This window comes from Cibotium barometz, chromosome 13 (genome assembly GCF_041138505.1).
Source record: "Cibotium barometz isolate CiBa-2024 chromosome 13, ASM4113850v1, whole genome shotgun sequence".
Taxonomy (NCBI): domain Eukaryota; kingdom Viridiplantae; phylum Streptophyta; class Polypodiopsida; order Cyatheales; family Cibotiaceae; genus Cibotium; species Cibotium barometz.
Window position 1 is genome coordinate 15,787,567 of NC_141058.1, and position 21,211 is coordinate 15,808,777.

Below are 21,211 nucleotides of genomic sequence, written 5' to 3' on the forward strand. Positions count from 1 at the left end.
CCACATCAGATCTCATCCACTCGCATCTACCCATATCTACTCGCATCCACTCGCATCCACTCGCATCCACTCGCACCCACTCATATCCACTCGCATCCACTCGCACCCACTCGCATCCACCCATGTCCACTCACATCCACCCATGTCCACTCGCATCCACTCACATCTACCCATATCCACTCGCATCCACCCGCATCCACCCGCATCCACCCGCATCTACCTGCATCCACTCGCATCTACCCATATCCACTCGCACCCACTCGCATCTACCCATATCCACTCACATCCACTCGCATCTACCCATATCCACATCTCATCACATCACATTCATTCACATCTCATCCATTCAGACCACTCGCATCTACCCATATCCACATCTCATCACATCACATTCATTCACATCTCATCCATTCAGACCACATCACATTCACTCACATCACATCTCATTCATTCACATCTCATCCATTCAAACCACATCACATTCACTCACATCACATCTCATTCATTTTACCTCACATCTCATTCATTCACATCTATCCCAATTCACATCTGTCCCGATTCACATCACATTCATTCATATCCACCACATTCACATTCATTTATATCCATCGCATTCACTTTCATTCATATCCATCACATTCACATCCACATATATTTATGACACATCACATCACATTCTTTCACATACACATCTTTATCCATTCTTTCACATACTCATTCACATCCATTCTTCACATACACATTCACATCACATTCTTTCACATACACATCACATCCATTCTTTCACATACACATTCACATCCATTCTTCACTTATACATTTACATCCATTTTCATCACATATCATCCACTTATATCCCATATCATTCATTTACATCCTGATTCACATGACATCACATCTCATCCATTCATTCACATCTATCTGATTCACATTACATCTTATCACATCTACTCACCTCACATCTCATCACCTCTATTCACATCACAACCACCCATCCATTCAATCACACTTATCTGATTCTCATCATATCTCGTTACATCTATTCACCTCACATCTCATCACCTCTATTCACACATCCATCCATCCATTCACCTCTATTCACCTCACATCTCATCACCTCTATTCACACACATCCATCCATCCATTCACATCACATCTCATCACATCTATTCACCTCACATCTCAACCCCTCTATTCACATCATATCCATCCATCCATTCACATCTATCCGATTCACATCACATCTCATCACATCTACTCACCTCACATCTCATCACCTTTATTCACATCACATCCATCCATCCATTCACATCTATCCGATTCATATCACATCTATTCACCTCACATCTCATCACCTCTATTCACATCACATCCATCCATCCATTCACATCTATCTGATTCACATCACATCTTTTCACCTCACATCTCATCACCTCTATTCACATCCATCCATCCATCCATTCAAACCTATCTGATTCACATCACATCTCATCACATCTATTCATAGAATTTAAACATAGAATTTAAGAGAATTCTAATTTTTGATATAAAGATTCTTTACGCATCTATTTATGCATAAAAATCAACTTCAATGGGAATAACACTTTTATAAAAATCCTTTTATGCATATTTCTAGGCGCATAAAATCAATTTTAATGAAAATGACACTTTTGAAATAAAAATAAATCCTTTATGCATCTTTCTATGCATAAAATCAATTTTAATGAGAATAACACTTTTGAAATAAAAATAAATCCTTTATGCATCTTTCTATGCATAAAATCAATTTTAATGAGAATAACACTTTTGAAAAATAAATAAATCCTTTATGCATCTTTCTATGCATAAAATCAATTTTAATGAGAATAACACTTTTGAAATAAAAATAAATCTTTTATGCATCTTTCTATGCATAAAATCAATTTTAATGAAAACAATACTTTTATAATAAAAATTTCCATTATGCATCTTTCTATGCATAGAAATTAAATTCAATGAAAACAACACTTTTATAATAAAAATTTCCATTATGCATCTTTCTATGCATAGAAATTAAAATAAAAATTTCCATTATGCATCTTTCTATGCATAGAAATTAATTTTAATAAAAATAACACTTTTAAAATAAAAATAAATCTTTTATGTATCTTTCTATGCATAACATCAATTTGAATGAGAATAACGCTTTTGAAATAAAAATAAATCTTTTATGCATCTTTCTATGCATAAAATTAATTTTAATGAAAATAATAATTTTATAATAAAAATTTCCATTATGCATCTTTCTATGCATAGAAATTAAATTCAATGAAAACAACACTTTTATAATAAAAATTTCCATTATGCATCTTTCTATGCATAGGAATTAAATTCAATGAAAACAACACTTTTATAATAAAAATTTCCATTATGCATCTTTCTATGCATAGGAATTAAATTCAATGAAAACAACACTTTTATAATAAAAATTTCCATTATGCATCTTTCTATGCATAGAAATTAATTTTAATGAAAATAACACTTTTGAAATAAAAATAAATCCTTTATGCATCATTCTATGCATAAAATCAATTTCAATGAGAATAACACTTTTGAAATAAAAATAAATCTTTTATGCATCTTTCTATGCATAAAACTAATTTTAATGAAAATAATAATTTTATAATAAAAATTTCCATTATGCATCTTTCTATGCATAGAAATTAAATTCAATGAAAACAACAATTTTATAATAAAAATTTCCATTATGCATATTTCTATGCATAGAAATTAAATTCAATGAAAACAACACTTTTATAATAAAAATTTCCATTATGCATCTTTCTATGCTTTTATAATTAATATCAATGATATCCATGCATATTCATAGGTGAATATGTACATGGAGTAAATTAGAATATTTCTTTTAGAATGCACAAACGGTGGGAATTACTCTTTTAGAATAACATAAAAATAAACTTTCTTTTCCACAAAATTCAAGAAAATTTTCATAAGCTCCTTTGTATGGCTGACCATTTCTCAATTTTTAACATTCTATTTTCTATTTAAATTAATCCCAATAAGATATAAAGGACTCTGATCTACATAATTTTTAATTTCAAGAGAGTAAACAATAAGAAAAGTTTAATCAATTTGTTTGTTAATCATTCTAGGATAAAGAAAGGCTGAATTGTAAGGAAGAGAAGGGGATGGCCTTTTCATCAAGGCATAGCATCAGAATTTAATTTAATCAACTATAAAAAAATAAGAAGATTAAGAAAACCATAGATTTAAAATTTAAAAGTAAGAAGAATTTAGCTTACATAGAGTTTATAAGATTTCCTTTGGCTTGAGGGATTGAGGGTTCTACTCTTGTTTGGATTAAGAGTGGCCACTAATTACTTTGGAGAGGATTAAGCCAAAAACAATTGAATTATCAAGAAAATTCAATGTAATTGGCTCTGGGTAGGAGTAGAGTAACAGTGCATAAACACTATTAACCTTTTACAATTATAGGAAAAAATGAGCCTCTAACCAAGCAAATTGATTCTAGAATTTTTCAGATCAGTTTAGTCAATTTTTGACCATTTTTGGGTCAGTTTAGCTTACTTTTTGGATCTAGTTGAAAGAGGAGAGAGGAGAGATGAAATAGGAGAGAGAAGAGATGAAAATATCTCATTATTTATGAGTTTAAAACTCCTCCACACATGTGAAATAGGTGCCTCCTTCATGAGGGGAGATCCCCACACTGAGGTGTAAAAAATGCATCATTTCCTCTAAATATCTCTTCTTTTTTAACTAATAAACCTTGTCCTTAGCCTCATCTTGTCCTGAGTCAACTCTTCATCTTATGTGAGTATTTACTCATTTTTGGGAGATTTTCTTTTATTCTTTAATTTATCTCCTCCCTACATTTGGATTAATCTTATTGGTCCATAGGAACCTTAATTGGAGCATAATTCAAAAAAAAATTGAATATCTGGACCCTTAGGCTAAGGTCCTTTTTACCTATTTTCAATTAATTCCAATTGCACATTGGAAAGTTATTTTTGAATTTCTGTTTTGGGAGAAACCATTTTAGACACTAGGAGGATTTTTATATCAAAAAATATATCAATTTTGAATTACCTCCCTCTAGACATTTTCTCTCTCTAGGCCAAAACAGGATCTTTCTTTTATTTTAGAGAGGGGAATAATTATAAGATCAGAAGGGGAGGTTCTTACACCTGCACACCTCAAAAGCCAGAGGGAGGAATATTACAAGGTGTTGGTCAGCTGGACTAGCTCTTTGTTTTTGTAGTATTGTGGTGGAGGGGGGATCGGTTTACTCCTTGCGTATTGGGTCTCACACTCTTTGCTCTGAGGGGGGATGTTGGAGAAATCATAGTCAAAGAGTGTGTTCTAGTGTGTACTAAGAACTAGTTTATGAATCTTTGTGTGAGAGAGTGCCACGTGTCACTTTGGGAGTTATCCCATAAGCATATGGTACTTGAGTGTGTGTGTGTTCACTCTATAAGAGTGATGTACTTTCTTGTGTGTCACATCAATCAAATCAAGCTATCTTGGTCTACATGTAAGTACTTATTCATTGCCTTCATTTCCTTCATTTCCATTTCATTATGTTTGCCATCTTTCCTTTTTGCACCTAGAGTTAGCTTGCTCTCCTGTTCCAACAGAAGCTTTATAATCCTACGTGCTAACATAGCAAGACTCTTGTATAGGCTACTTGTCATCTTTAAGTATATGGATGAGTGTTAAAAAGCCTGATCAAGTGCACCAATCCTAAGGTCTCCCAAATGGGATATTATTTTCCATGTGCACATATATGCCTCGACTTTTGTAATTGGCTACATTTTTGCACAAATAGGAGAGCATAACATGGATTTCCATGTTGGCTTTTCCAGGAGCCAGTTAAATGATGTCGAATAAAACTACATCACCACATAAAGGGAAGGACTCTCAATGGTCTATGCTATAAAGAAATACCACCGTTATTTATTAGTGAACAAATTTGTATTTTTCATAGACCATCAGGTGATTCTCTACTTGGTCAATAAGACTTGTGCCAAGGGAAGGATAACCCGATGGGCTCTTAATCCTACTAGAGTTTGATTTCATGGTGTGACCGTGCAGAAAGACTCATTGTTTGTGTATGCCGATCACATGTCACACATCCCCAATGGGGAACTGTCGATTGGAATGGAGGAGAAACTTCTGTTTCCCCACTATTCAAACTCTACATTGTTTTGGGATGGGCCGAAGAGATTTTTCATTATTTGGCTAACGGTTTTCCCTGAGAGAGAACCCTCAATAAAGACAAAGCATGGCACCTTATAAAAAAGGTAGCCCCTTTATTAATTCATTACATGGCAATTGTACAAGTTAGACCAAGATGGAATCATGAGGCATTATCCTCAAGAATTTGAATATGTTGATGTCCTGGAGTGAGCCCACTTTGACATAGCTAGAGGAAATTTCTCAGCAAACACCACCACCAAATTCTTTTACTAGCAGGCTTCTAGTGGCCCACTTTGTTTGGAGATGCAGTAAAATTTGTAAAAGGTTAACGAATGTCAATGATTCACTCAGGTTTGCAATCATGACAGAATGCCCTTGCACCCTACACTGTCTCTACAAACATTTAAGAAATGGGGCATTAGTTTTGTCAGACCAATTATCTAGTTGCTCGAGGAACTCAAGCACGATTTATCGTCATCACTGCCATGGACTACTATACTAATTGGGTTGAGGCATTGATTTTGTCAGACCAATTAGTCTAGTAGCTTGAGGAACTCAAGAACAATTTATCATCACTGCCATGGACTACTATACCAAATGAATTGAGGCCCATGCCACCATAAATGATGATACCATAGCAACAACCAAAACTCTTTATGAAAATATAATTACTAGATTTGGGTGTCCACTCAAACTAGTAAGCGAAGAGGGACTCACTTCATAAATGATGTAATCAAGTTTCTACTGAGTGAATTCATAATAGTGCATCACAAATCCTCCCCCTCTTGGCTTGGGCTAGTTGAGAGCTCCAATAAGATTATCTATGCTATCTTGACTAAGACTGTGAAGCCTCATGTAATGACTAGGAATAGAAGTTACCAATTGCTCTTTAGGCTTACATGTATAGCTCAAAGATAAGGAATAGTTCGATGAAAAGCTCAAAGATAAAGATATCGAAGTCATAGACATGGTTCTCATGTATAGCACAAAAAACCAAAAGTGCAAGCTAAATTATAAAGGGATGGGACCATTCCTTATATGCAAACTCACCCCGCAAGGATCAGCATGCATCGAAACACTTGGCAATGTGGAAATGCAAGGATTCTTCAACAATAGCAAACGCAGACGCTACTATGGCCCTTTAACTACGAATTCCTTGAAGTTTATTCATCAGAAGAAAGAGGAGAAAATAAAAGAAGTTCCATTAAAATGTGAGGCCTAGTGAGAAGCTAAGGCTCTACAATAAAAAATATGCAACACCACATTTTGTTAACATGGCCCAAATTGTTGACTTAGAAGAAGAGGACTAGGAGGTAAAGCCTTCTAGACTTTGGTTATGCATACCCATAAAAAGGGGTAGCCTAGAACACAAGCTCACACTCATCAACACGGGTGCTGGCCACAACCTAATGTCTTACGTGCACTATAAACAACCATTGTTGAGACCCACAAATGCGAGAGTTGAAGGAGTAGACGCATTCAAAACCTCATGCATAAGATCGTTCACTGCTATGTTTTTACATTGGAAGTTAGAAGAGAAGTTCTACGTTATGCCTACAATTACTTCTTGGACGAGGATGGCTGGGGCACAATCGATGCCAAATCGCAAACTGCTACCTTGCAACTAGCTACGGCTGGACAGGTAACTATCCTAATGATAGATGAGGAGCCCATTTCTTATCAAACTTCAACACCAAAAAACCACTCTCCAATCATAAAAGTGCTCCAACCCATCGAACATCCAAACCCCGCAGGGTAAGTCACCAAGCTCCATTAAAAGCCTTGCCTCAGCAAGATCAACCTTTGCCATTGAGTAGTCCCCCGACATAAGTGCCTCTCTAAAAACTAACCCAACTAATACCAATACTGGTAACATACCTAACCTTGAAGAATCAAGACCACCCATCAGTCCCGAGCAACACTATTGTTTCCATGATAATGGCAAGTGGTGGGTAATCAAAAGCAATGCTCTAAGCATAAGGTTACTATGCAGGGCAGAGGAAAATTTGGGTACCCAAGAAGAAGGTCCCAGCATATGCTAATGGCAAGTGGTGGGTAATCAAAAGCAATGCTCTAAGCATAAGGTTACTATGCAGGGCAGAGGAAAATTTGGGTACCCAAGAAGAAGGTCCCAGCATATGCTAATGAAATCCATGCCACCAACTCGACCACATAGTAGAACACCGAACCCCAACCCCAAACTAGAAACATAATTCATCATAATAAGGAGTTGTTGGAGGCATAAGGCACCAACTCGACCACATAGTAGAACACCGAACCCCAACCCCAAACCAGAAACATAATTCATCATAATGAGTTGTTGGAGGCATAAGGCTACTACGCCAAACAAAAACAACTCTACCTACCTAAAGTAGTGTAGTCCACACAGACCCATTGAACAAGATGTTCCCCACAAAAATGTGCTACCCAAAGATGGTGGGTAACAGACATGCTTCTAGTGGCCTAAGGGTATTATGAAGGTAACATAAGCATTTGGGTCCCTAAGGTCACTCCATCGGCTCTCCCAAACTCTTTAGTCACAATAAAAAGGACCTAGAGATGGCAATGGCAACCCAAGGCTACCAACAACATGGAAACCCTAGGTGTAACCTTAGCAAAGGGTAAGGTAAAAATTCACCAATTCACATCGAGCCCCATGACCCTCTCCAAATATACCTAGGACATGATATTCCTTCTAGCTTAAACTCAACAACTTATGATGCAGTTGAAGGCCCTGCACCACCTACTTCCCCACTGCAATTAGCCTCCCTCTTAAGCCTCGCTAAGTGGGCCAAAAATAGATACCTCACCCATACCAAATACCCATTAGAAGAACTCATGAAAATTTTCAAAGAAAGAAGTTGAGAAGGGGCAAAGAAGAAAGCATAAATAAAAGAGTGCACAAGGACGACAGAGACTGGCGAAGAACTCATGAAAGAAGTTGAGAAGGGGCAAAGAAGAAAGCATAAATAAAAGAATGCACAAGGACGACAGAGATTGGCGAAGGAGAGTCAGCAAAAAGGCCAACACTAGTTATGTAACATGGTTTCCTAATCACTAGCCTTCTAGGTATATCTCAGGGTGGGGGGCCATAGTGGGTGAAAACCTGGTCAATGGTAAGGCCCATCACCTTGATTCAAAGTAATGAGAATACCACTAACTAATACACCCCATCATTCACAAAAATAACCACTAACTAAGACACACCATCATTCAAAAAAAAAACTTGTACAATTTGCAAACGTACGTTCCCATCTACATACGCATGTTCCCATCTGTGCACACACATTCACATTTGTGCCCGTACATTATTATCTTAGCATGTACGTTCACATCTCAACATGCACTTTCACATCTCAATATGCATATTTGGAGTTCTAAATGCACGTACGAATGGTCTACAAATGTATGTACCCACTACGTACATACATTCCCAAATAAAATTTTTTACTATTCCCTCTCTTGCTAGCCAAACTCTTGCCAATTTTATCTACAATCCTCCTCACCTTCCAGGCTTTGCATCCTCCACTATCATCATGGTGGAGAGATGCTGCTGCTGCAAGGTGTTGAGAAATGTGGTGCCAGGTAGGGAGTGAGTTGAGTAAGCCAAGAAAGTACGAAGCCTAGCATGAAGCCACATGAGTAAGGGGATTTATCCCACATTGATGTACAAGGCCAAGAGTGTACCTCCTCATATAAAAGGGGGGCCATTTCAAGAAATGAATTATATCACTTGCACATATCTCAAGTCTCTCTATGTATCCAAGCTAATTCTCTTGATGTCTAATTGTTCTTGAGTGCATCTTAAATAGCACACACTCATGAAGCCACATGAGTAAGGGGATTTATCCCACATTGATGTACAAGGCCAAGAGTGTACCTCCTCATATAAAAGGGGGGCCATTTCAAGAAATGAATTATATCACTTGCACATATCTCAAGTCTCTCTATGTATCCAAGCTAATTCTCTTGATGTCTAATTGTTCTTGAGTGCATCTTAAATAGCACACACTCATTATGAGTTTTCTTTATTTCTATCCACCTTAGATTAGTGTTGCCATTAGAGTAGGATTAGTTAACGATTAGGTCAATGTCTTGAGTCATTAGGAGAGCTTGATCCGTAGTTTTAACACGGTATTAGAGCTTAGGTCTAAGTCTCCTAGCTTAGTTCTTTAGTATTAGCAAGTGATGCATGATCATTAAACGTACTTTGTTCATTATCATTAGGGATTGATTAGTAATTAACTTAGGCTCTCAAACTTCTCCACATTCTTGCATTCCAAATCACTTATCCTCATCATCAATTCTTCCATTTTAGCCTCTTTCCTGTGAGAGCACAAGCATCTGAAAGTTGTATTGCTGAGAGCAAGAGAATGCCAACAATGGCACACCTACTAGAGTCTTGAAGTAGCCACAAAGACAAGCACACAACTTCAAAGGGCAAAGAACCCTAGTATGCCAGTAAAGGCTCAATCTACCAGTCAAGAAAAGGCATAAAGCACAAAGACAAGGTGGGCAAGAGTAGCAAGCAAAGTAACAAGGTGGGCAAGAGTAGCCAAGCAAAGTAACAACGCCTACTGCAACAACCAAAAATAGCAATGTGAGTAGTCACAGGCAAGAGTAGCAAGAAAAGTTTCAACGCCTACTGCAACAACCAAAACTAGCAATGTAAGTAGTCACAGATGCAACAAACATGGGAGGTCTTGTTGTTTGCAGCAAAGGGAAGTACTTGGGGGGGAGGAAAGTAGAAGAAGCCGGCAAACAGCGCACAAAAGCAACGCACTGTGAGTAACATCATGAGCAAAACGAGCAATGTAGATGTAGTAGCAACATGGCCTTTCAGTTCTAAGTGGAAGTGAGGAGTAGGGGGCGCTAGAGGACGTCTAAGATGCCGCCTAGCAGCTTACCTACTAATAGGAAACATCCTCCAAGAGAGTCCATTATGCCACAACATGATCAAATTAGAGGACACCACTATTAAGGACAAAGACAATGATGATGTGTCTCGCAGCAAAAGTCATGTCCAAAGAACGCTCCCCAATAGGAATAGCAGGTGGTCCTAGTGAAGCTTCACATGGCGCTTCAACATTAAGAGGCTCCTCTTCAGCTTCACCTACTTCAGGAACTTCCACCAAAGGCTATGAGAAAGACAATTCCTTGAGACCCTTCCCCATGGACCAACCCTCTACACCAACTCCCCCCTCCTTCCTCTCCAGCACTTCTATCATCTCCCAAGCCGCCCCCCACCAACCTCTCTCAGGGACACTCTCGATGGACTCACCAAGGCCTCAACCTCGCAAGCTGACCACCCCTCTCTCCCACCATAGGTCTTGGAAGAAGGTGAGATCCCAAAACCCCCCATTGGAGAATAACAATAGATACACCCCCTGACTGCCTTAGTACCCTGGTTTGTGTCTTTTGTGAGAGATAAACAAGAGCATGTCAATCCTAACTAGATCTACCTTACGCACATACTAGTAAGGATCAGGGTCATAATCATGTACTCTTGTATCTACATTTTCATTTATATTCTCACTTAGTGAATGCCATAATCAAACAAAAATCAAGCACTCAACTCTTTATATCCACATTACCTCTATGTTTCACATATGCCTCGATGGTAGCTATGCTGGATGCATACAGTGAGACAGCCACCCGTGTTGTTACCATTTATACCATGGCAGTATAGAAGAAATGTGAATGTTCACAGTATAGAAAAAAATGTGAATGTTGAATCTGTTAGAAGTCATCTCCTGTCTATACATATACACCAGGGCCTCTATTGTTCACAGTATAGAAAAAAATGTGAATGTTGAATCTGTTAGAATCTCTTGTCTATACATATACACCAGGGCCTCTATTGTGGGTGTGCCTGCCCTCGTATTAGGTGTTTTCACATTTTTCCCCACTCTCCATATTTTTTCCCCATTTTTTCCTATTTTTCCATGGTGTGGGAGGCTGCCTTGTGTTGGTGGCAGGATGATCCAGATGCTGGCCGACTATAGCATGGTGTGCATTGACACTAGCTGACTGCTCCATGGGTATCTTTACTGCTATGTCCGCCGACTTCACTTCTACTAGGCCGACTAGAGTTGATGCAGTCGGGTGTCTACACATGCTGTCGACTACCTCTTCTACAGGCCGACTGCACTCATGGGGCCATATAAAATGGCCCCATGGCCCCTGCTCCTTTGTATCTTGACTTTGGGATTTTCTTGTGTATATAGAGTAGAGTTACACGCCTTTCTCTCTCTCTCTCTCTCTCTCTCTCTCTCTCTCTCTCTCTCTCTCTCTCTCTTTCTCTCTCTCTCTCTCTCTCTCTCTCTCTCTCTCTCTCTATTGCTGTATTTTTTTCTACACTGCACTGGCTCTTGTGTTCTCAGATTTTATCATCATCTCCGTTGCATATTCTGACATGGTATCAGACCTCTAGGCTCTTGATACATCTTGGGAATTGTGTGAACAAGAGGGGGACTGTTGTGTTGCTGATTGGTGGACTGTCTTGGACTGTTCGGGAAGAGGAGAAGCAAGAGGAAGGCAGGCTGATTTGCTGGACAGCCACTTGCAGGTGTAAGTTCTTCTTTTTTCCCACCGACCCACCCTTTTAAGTTACTTCCTCACAATGGCAAATTTACTTGAGATGGCTGATAAGCATGTGAAGATCCCAACACTCCCCACATTCCCAATAGACCGTCAATTGGACGGGAACAACTATGGCATATGGAAGGTTATGATGGAATCTGTTCTGGAGTCATACGACCTGATTTCATCGTTGTTGGGGTTCCACGGCCAGGGATAGAGGAAGGGAAGTTATCGTCGATTCGAAAGGACCACGAGGCATAGGCACAGTTGTAGGATCCTGTCAATGCCAGGGTCCGTTCATTCATCTTCCTGAACTGCACACCCCAGGTAATCAATCATGTAAAGCATATGGCACTGGCCAGAGGTATATGTGGCAGCATTTGGCTTCTCTTTATAAGAGGGTATCACCCATGAAGAGGATTTCCTTGGAAGTACAGATGTGGGTTATGAACTCTGCAAAGTCATCGACGATGCGGGAGCACATTAACAAGCTGCAGGCTCTTCAGCAGGAAGTTCTTCACGCTAGGAGATATCATCAGAGGATATGGCCATCACTTTGCTGTCACACTTGCCTTCTCAGTACTCAGCTTTCTACTCTTCTTTGAGTACTAGTGGTAGGCTTAGCACCATCACTTGGGAGGAGCTTGTGCCTATCGTCTTGGACCAGGAGGAAAGATTCACGAACCCTCCACAGGGCGGAGGTTCAGAGGCCTTATTTGGCCAACGGTCGAAAGGCCGAAATAACAAGAAGGGCAAAGGGAAGGCTTCATCGGAGAAGTCTTCTGAGAAGAAGCCTGATGCAAACCAAGAGAAACTGAAGGCCGAGAGAACCTGCAAAACGATTGTGTGGCAAGAAAGGCCACTATTGGTGGCAGAAGTGTCCTAAGCGGACTAGGAAGAGTGCTGATTCTTCTACAAAGACTCCAGCATTTGTGCACTTAGAGATGATGGACTCAGATGCTTCATCGTCTTTGAGCGAGGAGGAAGTTGGCTTCACCGTGCAAAGGATACCCGGGAGCAGATTCTTGAGAGTGGTGCTTCCAGGCACATGACTCCCTCGCATGACTTCTTTTTGGATCTGAAATGGCAATCAGGTTGCATCTTCAGGTTGCATCTTCATTGACAACAACTCCACCATTCCGATACACAGTGAGGGCCGGCGAATGGAGATCATTCCCAACGGCGGCAAGGGGGGTAAGCATTCCTTCCGTGTTCTTTACGTCCCCGCTCTTGGTTTTCATCTTTTGTCAGTGCATGAAGTATGCAAGACTGGCTTCCGGGTGGAATTTGAGGAGCATTCAGTTGCTCCTCAAATTGAAAGGTTCTCAGGTTGGTGATTTGTGGCACTTTCAGTTTGGCCACTTAAATGTGGATGCGTCGACGAGCTTTTCGGGACCAAATGGTGGTTGGCTTGCCAGATGCTGGCAGCAGCAACAAGCAAGGACGTTGCAGTTCTTGCATACGTGGTAAGCAGCACGGGGAATCCTTTCCGAAGTAGGCTTCTAGGCGGGCTTCGAAACCATTGGAGTTGGTTCACACTGACTTGTGTGGACCTATGCAAACACCATCATTGGGAGGATCTCTATATTTCATGCTCCTTGTTGATGATTGTTCCAGATTCACATGGGTCTATTTTCTTTCTCAGAAGGACCAAGCCTTTGCTCGGTTCAAGAATTGGCATGTGATGGTGGAGAAAGAGTCTAGATTGCAGGTAAAGACTCTCAGGGCTGACAATTCTCTTCGAATGCTTTCGTTAGATGTGCAGATCATGGCATCAAGAGGGAACTAGCCAATATGAGATCGCCTTCAGAGAATGGAGTGGTAGAACGTAAGAACAAGATTGTGGTGGAGATGGTGAGGACGATGCTGGAGCATCGTGATCTTCCTCGTCCACTTTGTGGCTACGACTGTCCATACCCTCAACCGGTCTCCGACGACTTCAATACCTCATATGACTCCCTTTGAGGCCTACTTTGGCAAGAAACCTGATGTCTCCCACGTCCGTGCATTTGGGAGCGATGCGTATGTACATATTCCGAAGAAGCAGAGGGGGAAGCTTGACTCCAAGTCCCATAAGCTTATATTTGTGGGATATAACTCTCTTTCCAAGGGATACAGATTGTTTGATCCAGAGAGGAATGAGATTGTTGTCAGCAAGGATGTGGTCTTCGATGAGCATGTTCCAGTATCCACTGTTAATGAGCCACCACTTCTTGGAGACCCAGAAGATTCTAATGATGATTCCTAGTCCATGGTTCTAGCTGGACAACCACAATCAGTATAGGAAGTTGAGCTCACAGCTGGAGTTGAGCCCCCATAGAGTAGAACGAGGCTCTGCATTCTGTTCGAGTACCCAGGTGGTTAGTAGACACCCTACGGGAGTCAGGTGTCATGGAGCTTCCCTCTGAATGGACCACAGAGGACGGACCTTAAAGATCGCACAGAGTCCGATACAAAAGTCATTCAATGGAGCTTCTTTACGTAAACTATGCTTTGAACCCGGTCTTCCATGCCCAGACCAAGCACATAGAGATACAATATCACTTTGTACGTGAGAAGATCTTGGTTGGTGACATCTTGCTACTTTATTGTTCGATGGAGGACAATGCAACAAACCTCTTTCACGAAGTCTCTACCTCAAACTATGCTCCAATGGCACTCTAGATCCCTGGGGTTGGTTCCACAACCAGGAGCTGAGAGGTGGTGTTAAAAGTCATCTCCTATCTATACATATACACTAGGGCCTCTGTTGCCGCCCGTATTAGGTGTTTTCTCATTTTTCCCCACTCGCCATATTTTTTCCTATTTTTCCATGGTGTGGGAGGCTGCCTTGTGCTGGTGTGGCAGGATGATTCAGATGCTGGCCGACTACAGCACGGTGCACATTGACACTGGCTAACTACTCCATAGGTATCTCTACTGCTGGCTGACTTCACTTTTGCTGACCGACTAGAGTTGATGCAGTCGAGTGTCTACACATGCTATCGATTGCCTCTTCTTCAAGGCCGACTGCACTCATGGGGCCATATAAAATGGCCCCCTGGCCCCCACTCCTTTGTATCTTAACTTCGGGATTTTCTTGTGTATATAGAGCAGAGTTACACGCCTCTCTCTCTCTCTCTCTCTCTCTCTCTCTCTCTCTCTCTCTCTCTCTCTCTCTCTCTCTCTCTCTCTCTCTCTCTCTCTCTCTCTCTCTCTCTCCATTGCTGTATTTTTTTCTACACTGCACTTGCTCTTGTGTTCTCAGATTTTGCCATCATCTCTGCTGCATATTCTGACAGAATCATCCCTTTGTCCCCTATCTTATGAATAGCCAAAGTTTGCATCTTGTAGTGTCACTTTTTGAGGAGATTACATGCCACCTTTGCATATTGAAATTGTATTAGTTATTATACAAATGACAAGTTTGATCTCAATGAATTATGTGTGTAAGCTGCTTACATTGGATATACATAAAGAACAACAAAGCTGAAATAATTTTGAAGAATTACTTGGTATCTAAATGTTATTTAACTTATGAAGGTTACATTGAGTTACAATAGTTTTTTTAATAATACATTTTGATAGTTTTAGCTGCTCTAAGAAAATAAAAAGTCTGCATCTTGTAGTGTCACTTTTTGAGGAGATTACATGCCACCTTTGCATATTGAAATTGTATTAGTTATTATACAAATGACAAGTTTGATCTCAATGAATTATGTGTGTAAGCTGCCTACATTGGATATACATAAAGAACAACCAAAGCTGAAATAATTTTGAAGAATTACTTGGTATCTAAATGTTATTTAACTTATGAAGGTTACATTGAGTTACAACAGTTTTTTTAATAATACATTTTGATAGTTTTAGCTACTCTAAGAAAATAAAAAGTTTTACCTTTCTCATTAAATTATGATGTTATATAATGTGACATGAATGAGTCAATCTCTTCTCAATCTTATGATTTTTTATGTAATTCTTTTCACCCATCTTTTTGAAGCCTTTTTGAAGCTACTCCCTTAACACAAGTCTATGTAGATAATAAAGTAAGCTTAAATTTGAGATTAATGTGGAAATATGGGATAACAAAACTACCATTTTTCTCAATTAGATGAGCAAGAATTATTTTCACATACCTTTTTGAAGCTACTCTCTTAACACAAGTCTAAGTGGACAATAAAGCAAACAATAATTAAATTTGAGATTAGTGTGGAAATGTGAGAATAGTGAGCACATATTATGAGTTCCTAAGAGAACCAAATGTGTACTTTTGTAAGTTATTAAAACCACTAGGATCATGGGGAGAGACACCGTCCAACCAAATATCAACTGGTTCATCACTTCAATCAAATTACCATAACCAAAAAATTAATAAATATCATAAAAAAATAACATAGCATGAAAACACAAGAGAGAATCATTGGGTGCAATCTATCCCCCCTCAAGAAGTGTCAGCTTCCTTCCACTTCTTGAGTATTTATGCTTTATTAATCAAAAATAGCACATAACCCAAAAATAGATGCACACTTATGCATGGGCTTACCCTTTACAAAAATGGGGGTTGATTTTAACACAAGCTTAGGTAAAGTGTTCTTATCTAAACACTAAAGGATAATTACAAAATGAACCCCAAGGGCTAATTCACGTGCAAATAAATAAATCCATGCCTAATATAACAAAAGTGGGTGGCTCAATAGGTCCATGCCCAAATACATCAAAATGGGGCGGCCAAATACAAAATCTTGTTAAATACTACGGTAAAAATATCAAAATGAGAACCATCCCGGTAATAACTCGCACCATATCGCTGCCATCACGTCAATCTCACCAACCTACAAGGTTGTCCATTCAAACACCCTACGAGTTAGCAACACATGCTACAAGTCCATGAGAGAGCACATAAGTAATAAATCCACACTTAGTTCCAGCTATCCCTAATTTCATATGTCCTACACATGGAATATTTGGAATCACCCAAGTGCCACACTTTGAACATAGTGGTAATTAGGCGTCCCTAATTAACCACAGAAGGATGGACGGACAAACCGTAACATCCCTCCTGCCCGAGATAGCACCTGTCCTCAGTTGCATCATATCAACCGGCCCTTGTGAAAGTAAGATTGGATGATGTCGGGATAGGCGTGGAAAAACCACTCAGGCATCCATTTTGCATTTTCACTCACGAGGATGATTTTTGAAGGTCAAAAGATATCTATTATATACAGTACTTGTACGAGTAGTAGTGGTCTCATTGTCAATAATAGCCTTAGGTTGAAGTTCTTCTACTTGGTCAACAAGACTAGGTGCTTCTTCATATGAAGGATGTGTAAGAATTGGTCCCCTATAAAGCCTCAAAAGACTAATATGAAAAGAATTATGAATTCTCCAATGAGAAGAAAGTGAAAGCCTATATGCTAGGTCATTAATCTTATGTGAGTAATTTTAAAAGGATCATAAAAACGAGGAGCTAACTTAACAACAAGGTTAGTCTCAACACTTTTAAGACGTCTCTTTTCAATACGAAGCAAAACATATTGACCTTCTTGAAAAACCATGTGCTTCCTTTTCTTATTAGCTTGTTTAGTGTATTTCTCTTGTGCATTAGAAATAGCTTTACAAACATGATCATGAATGGAAGTGAAATCAATGGTGAATTGATCTGCAGCTTCAATAGTGTGTGACAAATGAGTGATAGGAATAGGTAAAGCTTTTCCATACACCATTGCAAAAGGTGGCTTTCCAGTGGATGAATGTGGTGTGATGTTATATGCAAATTGCAAAATATGGATATACTTATCCCATTGTTTAGGTTGTGATGAAACATATGCACGAAGTAAATCCAATATTGTGCTATTTGTCACTTCTATTTGAACATTAGTTTTAGGATGAAATGCAGGGGAGAAATCCAATTTAGTGCCAAATTATCAAACAGTATAGTCCAAAAATCACTGCAAAACTTAGAATCTGTATCAGAAACAATCACTTGTGGTAAACCATGATGTGTGAAAATGTGTTTAACAAACAAATGTGCAGCTTGATGTGCAGAAAGAGTCTTTTTACAAGGAATAAAATATGCTTGTTTGCTAAACCTATCAACAATGGTCCAAATCATATCATTATGGTTTGTAGTCAATGGAAAACCAGTGAGATAAAATCCATAGAAATCTATTCCCAACAAGGAGTGTTAGGAATAGGAAGTGGCATGAGTAAACCAAGTTTCTTACCCTTAAAACTTTTCACTTTTTGACAAACATCACATTCAAACATAAATTTAGCTACATCATTTTTCATTTTAGGCCAATAAAAGTCATTAGAAATAGGCTGGAATGTAGATGAAACACCTCGATGCCCCGCATAAGGTGCCTGATGTAATTCCTCTAAACTAGAATGTCTAAAAGTTTGAGTAATGCATAATCTTTTCTTGGAGAAAAGATATCCATCATCGGAGGAATACTCAGCAAAAAAAGTCCAATGATTATCTCTCAATCTAGACCAAATATCACTAAAGTCAGGGTCTTGGTCATAAGTCTCACGCATAGAGTCAAAAGATGTATTCTCAATCACAAAAATATTTTGAATGGAAGGTCTTCTACTCAAAGCGTCAGCAACTACATTTTCTTTACCAGGTTGGTATTGAATAATAGGCTGAAAACTTTGAATAAAAGCTGCCCATTTTATATGTCTATCCAAAATAAGCGATTGAGAAAGCAAATGTTTGATACTCTGCTGATCAGTCTTTATAAGAAATTTTGAGCCCATAAAATAATGTTTCCAAATTTTCAATGCATGGACTTCACCAAACAACTCCTTGTCATAGGTGCTATACTTACTTTCAGTAGGACGAAATTTCCTACTCTCGCATCGAAAGCAATAGGATGACCATCTTGCATTAATACAGCACCAATGCTCTTACCACCAGCATCGGTTACAAGCACAAAGAAAGGATGTGAAAAATCAGGTAATTGTAACACAGGTGCATGAGTAAGTGCACATTTTAATGCAAGAAATTCAGTCCATTCATAAGGTTTGGTTTTCTTGAGAAGTTCATTGAGATAGTGCGCCTTATATGCAAAATTACGAACAAATTTGCGATAATAGCTACACAACCCTAGAAAAGATCATAATTCATGAAGGTTCTTGGGACATGGCCATGTTGCAATAGTGTCTATTTTCTTGGGATCTACATGGATGCCTTTAGTAGAAACTATGTGTCGTCCCAAATACTCAATCTCACTCTGGAAGAAACTACTCTTTTCACGATTAATGTAAAGTTCATTTCCTTGAGCAAACTAAATACAATTTCTAAGTGTTTTTTGTTCTCTTCTTCAGATTTACTAAAAACTAAGATATCATCGAAAAAGAAAACCACAAAGTTTTGATGTTTAAGAAAGATTCTATTCATCATATGACTAAAAGTCACAGGAGCATTAGTAACACCAAATGGCATCACTAAAAACTCAAAGTGACTAGTTTGAGTTCTAAAAGCAGTTTTATAGTTCTAGATATCTAGCTCGGCCATTCTTACTTGATGATATCGAGATTTTAGGTCAATTTTGCTAAAGACGCTATTGGCTCCCCTTAATTTATCAAGTAGATCATCAACTCTAGGAATTGGAAATCTATTCTTGATAGTGTTCTTGTTTGAGAGCTTTGTAGTCCACACACATACGATAAGTACCATTTTTCTTTTTTACAAGAAGAACTAGTGCTCTATATGGTGAACTACTTGGTCTAATAAGTCCCCGAGAAAGCAATTCCTCGATTTGAGTCTGAATTTCTCTTTGCTCAAGAGGGTTAACTCTATAAGATGCTCTACAAGGCGGTGCACTACCTAGAATAATGTCTATGTGATGATCTTCATGACATGATCTAGGGAGTCCAGGAGGTAACTCATTGAGAAAATAGTCAAAGAATTTGGAAATGAAAGAGCATGGGATGTATCCCTAGGAGGTGGTTCTTGAGCACTAAGCTAGTTAACCAAAATTGAAAAGGTTTTCTCCCTCTTCCTCAAAGCCCTTTCAAGTTGCTTAAGTATGGCTCAAAAGTGGTTGATCCTTACCCCTCAGAAATTCCTTGCAAACAAATATTCTTTCCATGATGCATAAAAGACATTGTGTGCTTTGCATAATCAATTTGTGGTGTGTGTACTCATGTCAAAAAGGCATTCCCAAAATCACGTCAATACCATGCAAAGGTGCTACTAAGATAGTACATTGATCCAAAAATTGTGTAATAGAAAAAGCAAGATTCTTTACTTTCTTAGTGCAATTATACTTTTGATTTTGAAAAGCAACCTTTACTTTAAAACAAGAAGGAATCGTGTCAAGATGAAGAGCATGTGCAAGACGTTCAGAAATAAAATCGTGTGTGCTACCATCATCGTGCAAGATTGTGATTTCCTTATCTTGAATTTTTTCCTTCATTTTTAGTAAAGTATGTGGTGAAAAAGAATGAGGATCAAGGTTACAAGTACCTTCTTGATCAGATTTACCATTGAACTCATTACCATCAGACTCTGGCTCGTAGTCATCGTCGTTAAGCATCATCATTGTTTCCATTGCCCCAGTGTCTTCATCTCCATCCACCATGTTAAGCCGTGCCATTGGCTTCTTCTTCTTCTTCTTCTTCTTCTTGGTGTCATTTGGACACTTATTAACATAGTGTCCCCTCTAATGGCAAGTGTAACATCAAACATCAAGCTTTTTCATCTCGAGTCAATGAATCTGGAACATCTATCTTCTTTGGTTCTCCACTTGCTCCATTGCTATTGTTGCCAATCTTTGCTTTGTTGTTGAATTGCTGGCTTCTTTAATCTTGACCCTTGTTAAAAGGTCGCTTGAATGAAGAACGTCTGTCAAAACCACTAGAAGATGTCAAATCTTTGGAGAATTTAGAAGTACAATTTTCCTGTTGGAACCTAGGTACACCATTTTTCTTTTCACAATTTAGAGCAAGAGATTTAGCAAAGGAAAGAGTGTGAGGAGGAAACATATTAACCTCCGCTCTAATCTTTGGATCCAATCCTAAGATGCACTTCCTTCTAAGATGCTTTTCATGCAATTTTTCTATAGATTGCATTTGAATGAGAGCATTCCAAAAATTTTCAATATAGGTTTGGACATCCTCTCCTTTCAATTGCCTAAGAGTATCCCAATGCTGTCGGGCTTTAGCCTTGTACTAAGAAGGTAGAAAATGTCTCTTAATTTCGTGCTAAAAATCCTCCTAAGTACGAGGTTTATGTCGAACATTATTAGTAGTATTCCACCATAAAGCAACATTCTGAATCAAGCGATTCGCAGCACACATGACCTTATCTTTCTTGGAAAAATTCTCTCCCGAAAAATAGTCATGGAATTGGCTAAGCCAAGCCAAAAGAGTGCATGTGTCCTTCTTTCTGTTAAAATTACAGCAATGTAATGAGCTATGGTGGATA

At 38.8% G+C, this 21,211-nt stretch overlaps 1 protein-coding gene across 1 annotated transcript in view; it reads right to left on the minus strand.

The window, feature by feature from the left end:
* The window catches only part of LOC147632413 (uncharacterized), a 171,633-nt gene extending 151,267 nt beyond the window's left edge, over positions 1-20,366 (minus strand). The window contains exons 1-2 of the mRNA XM_086806969.1: positions 20,252-20,366; positions 18,609-18,886 (exon numbers count right to left, since the gene is read on the minus strand). Of these exons, the coding sequence (XP_086663095.1) occupies positions 18,609-18,886; positions 20,252-20,366 (393 nt within the window). The remainder of the gene's footprint in view (positions 1-18,608; positions 18,887-20,251) is intronic.
* Between the last annotated feature and the right edge of the window lie 845 nt (positions 20,367-21,211).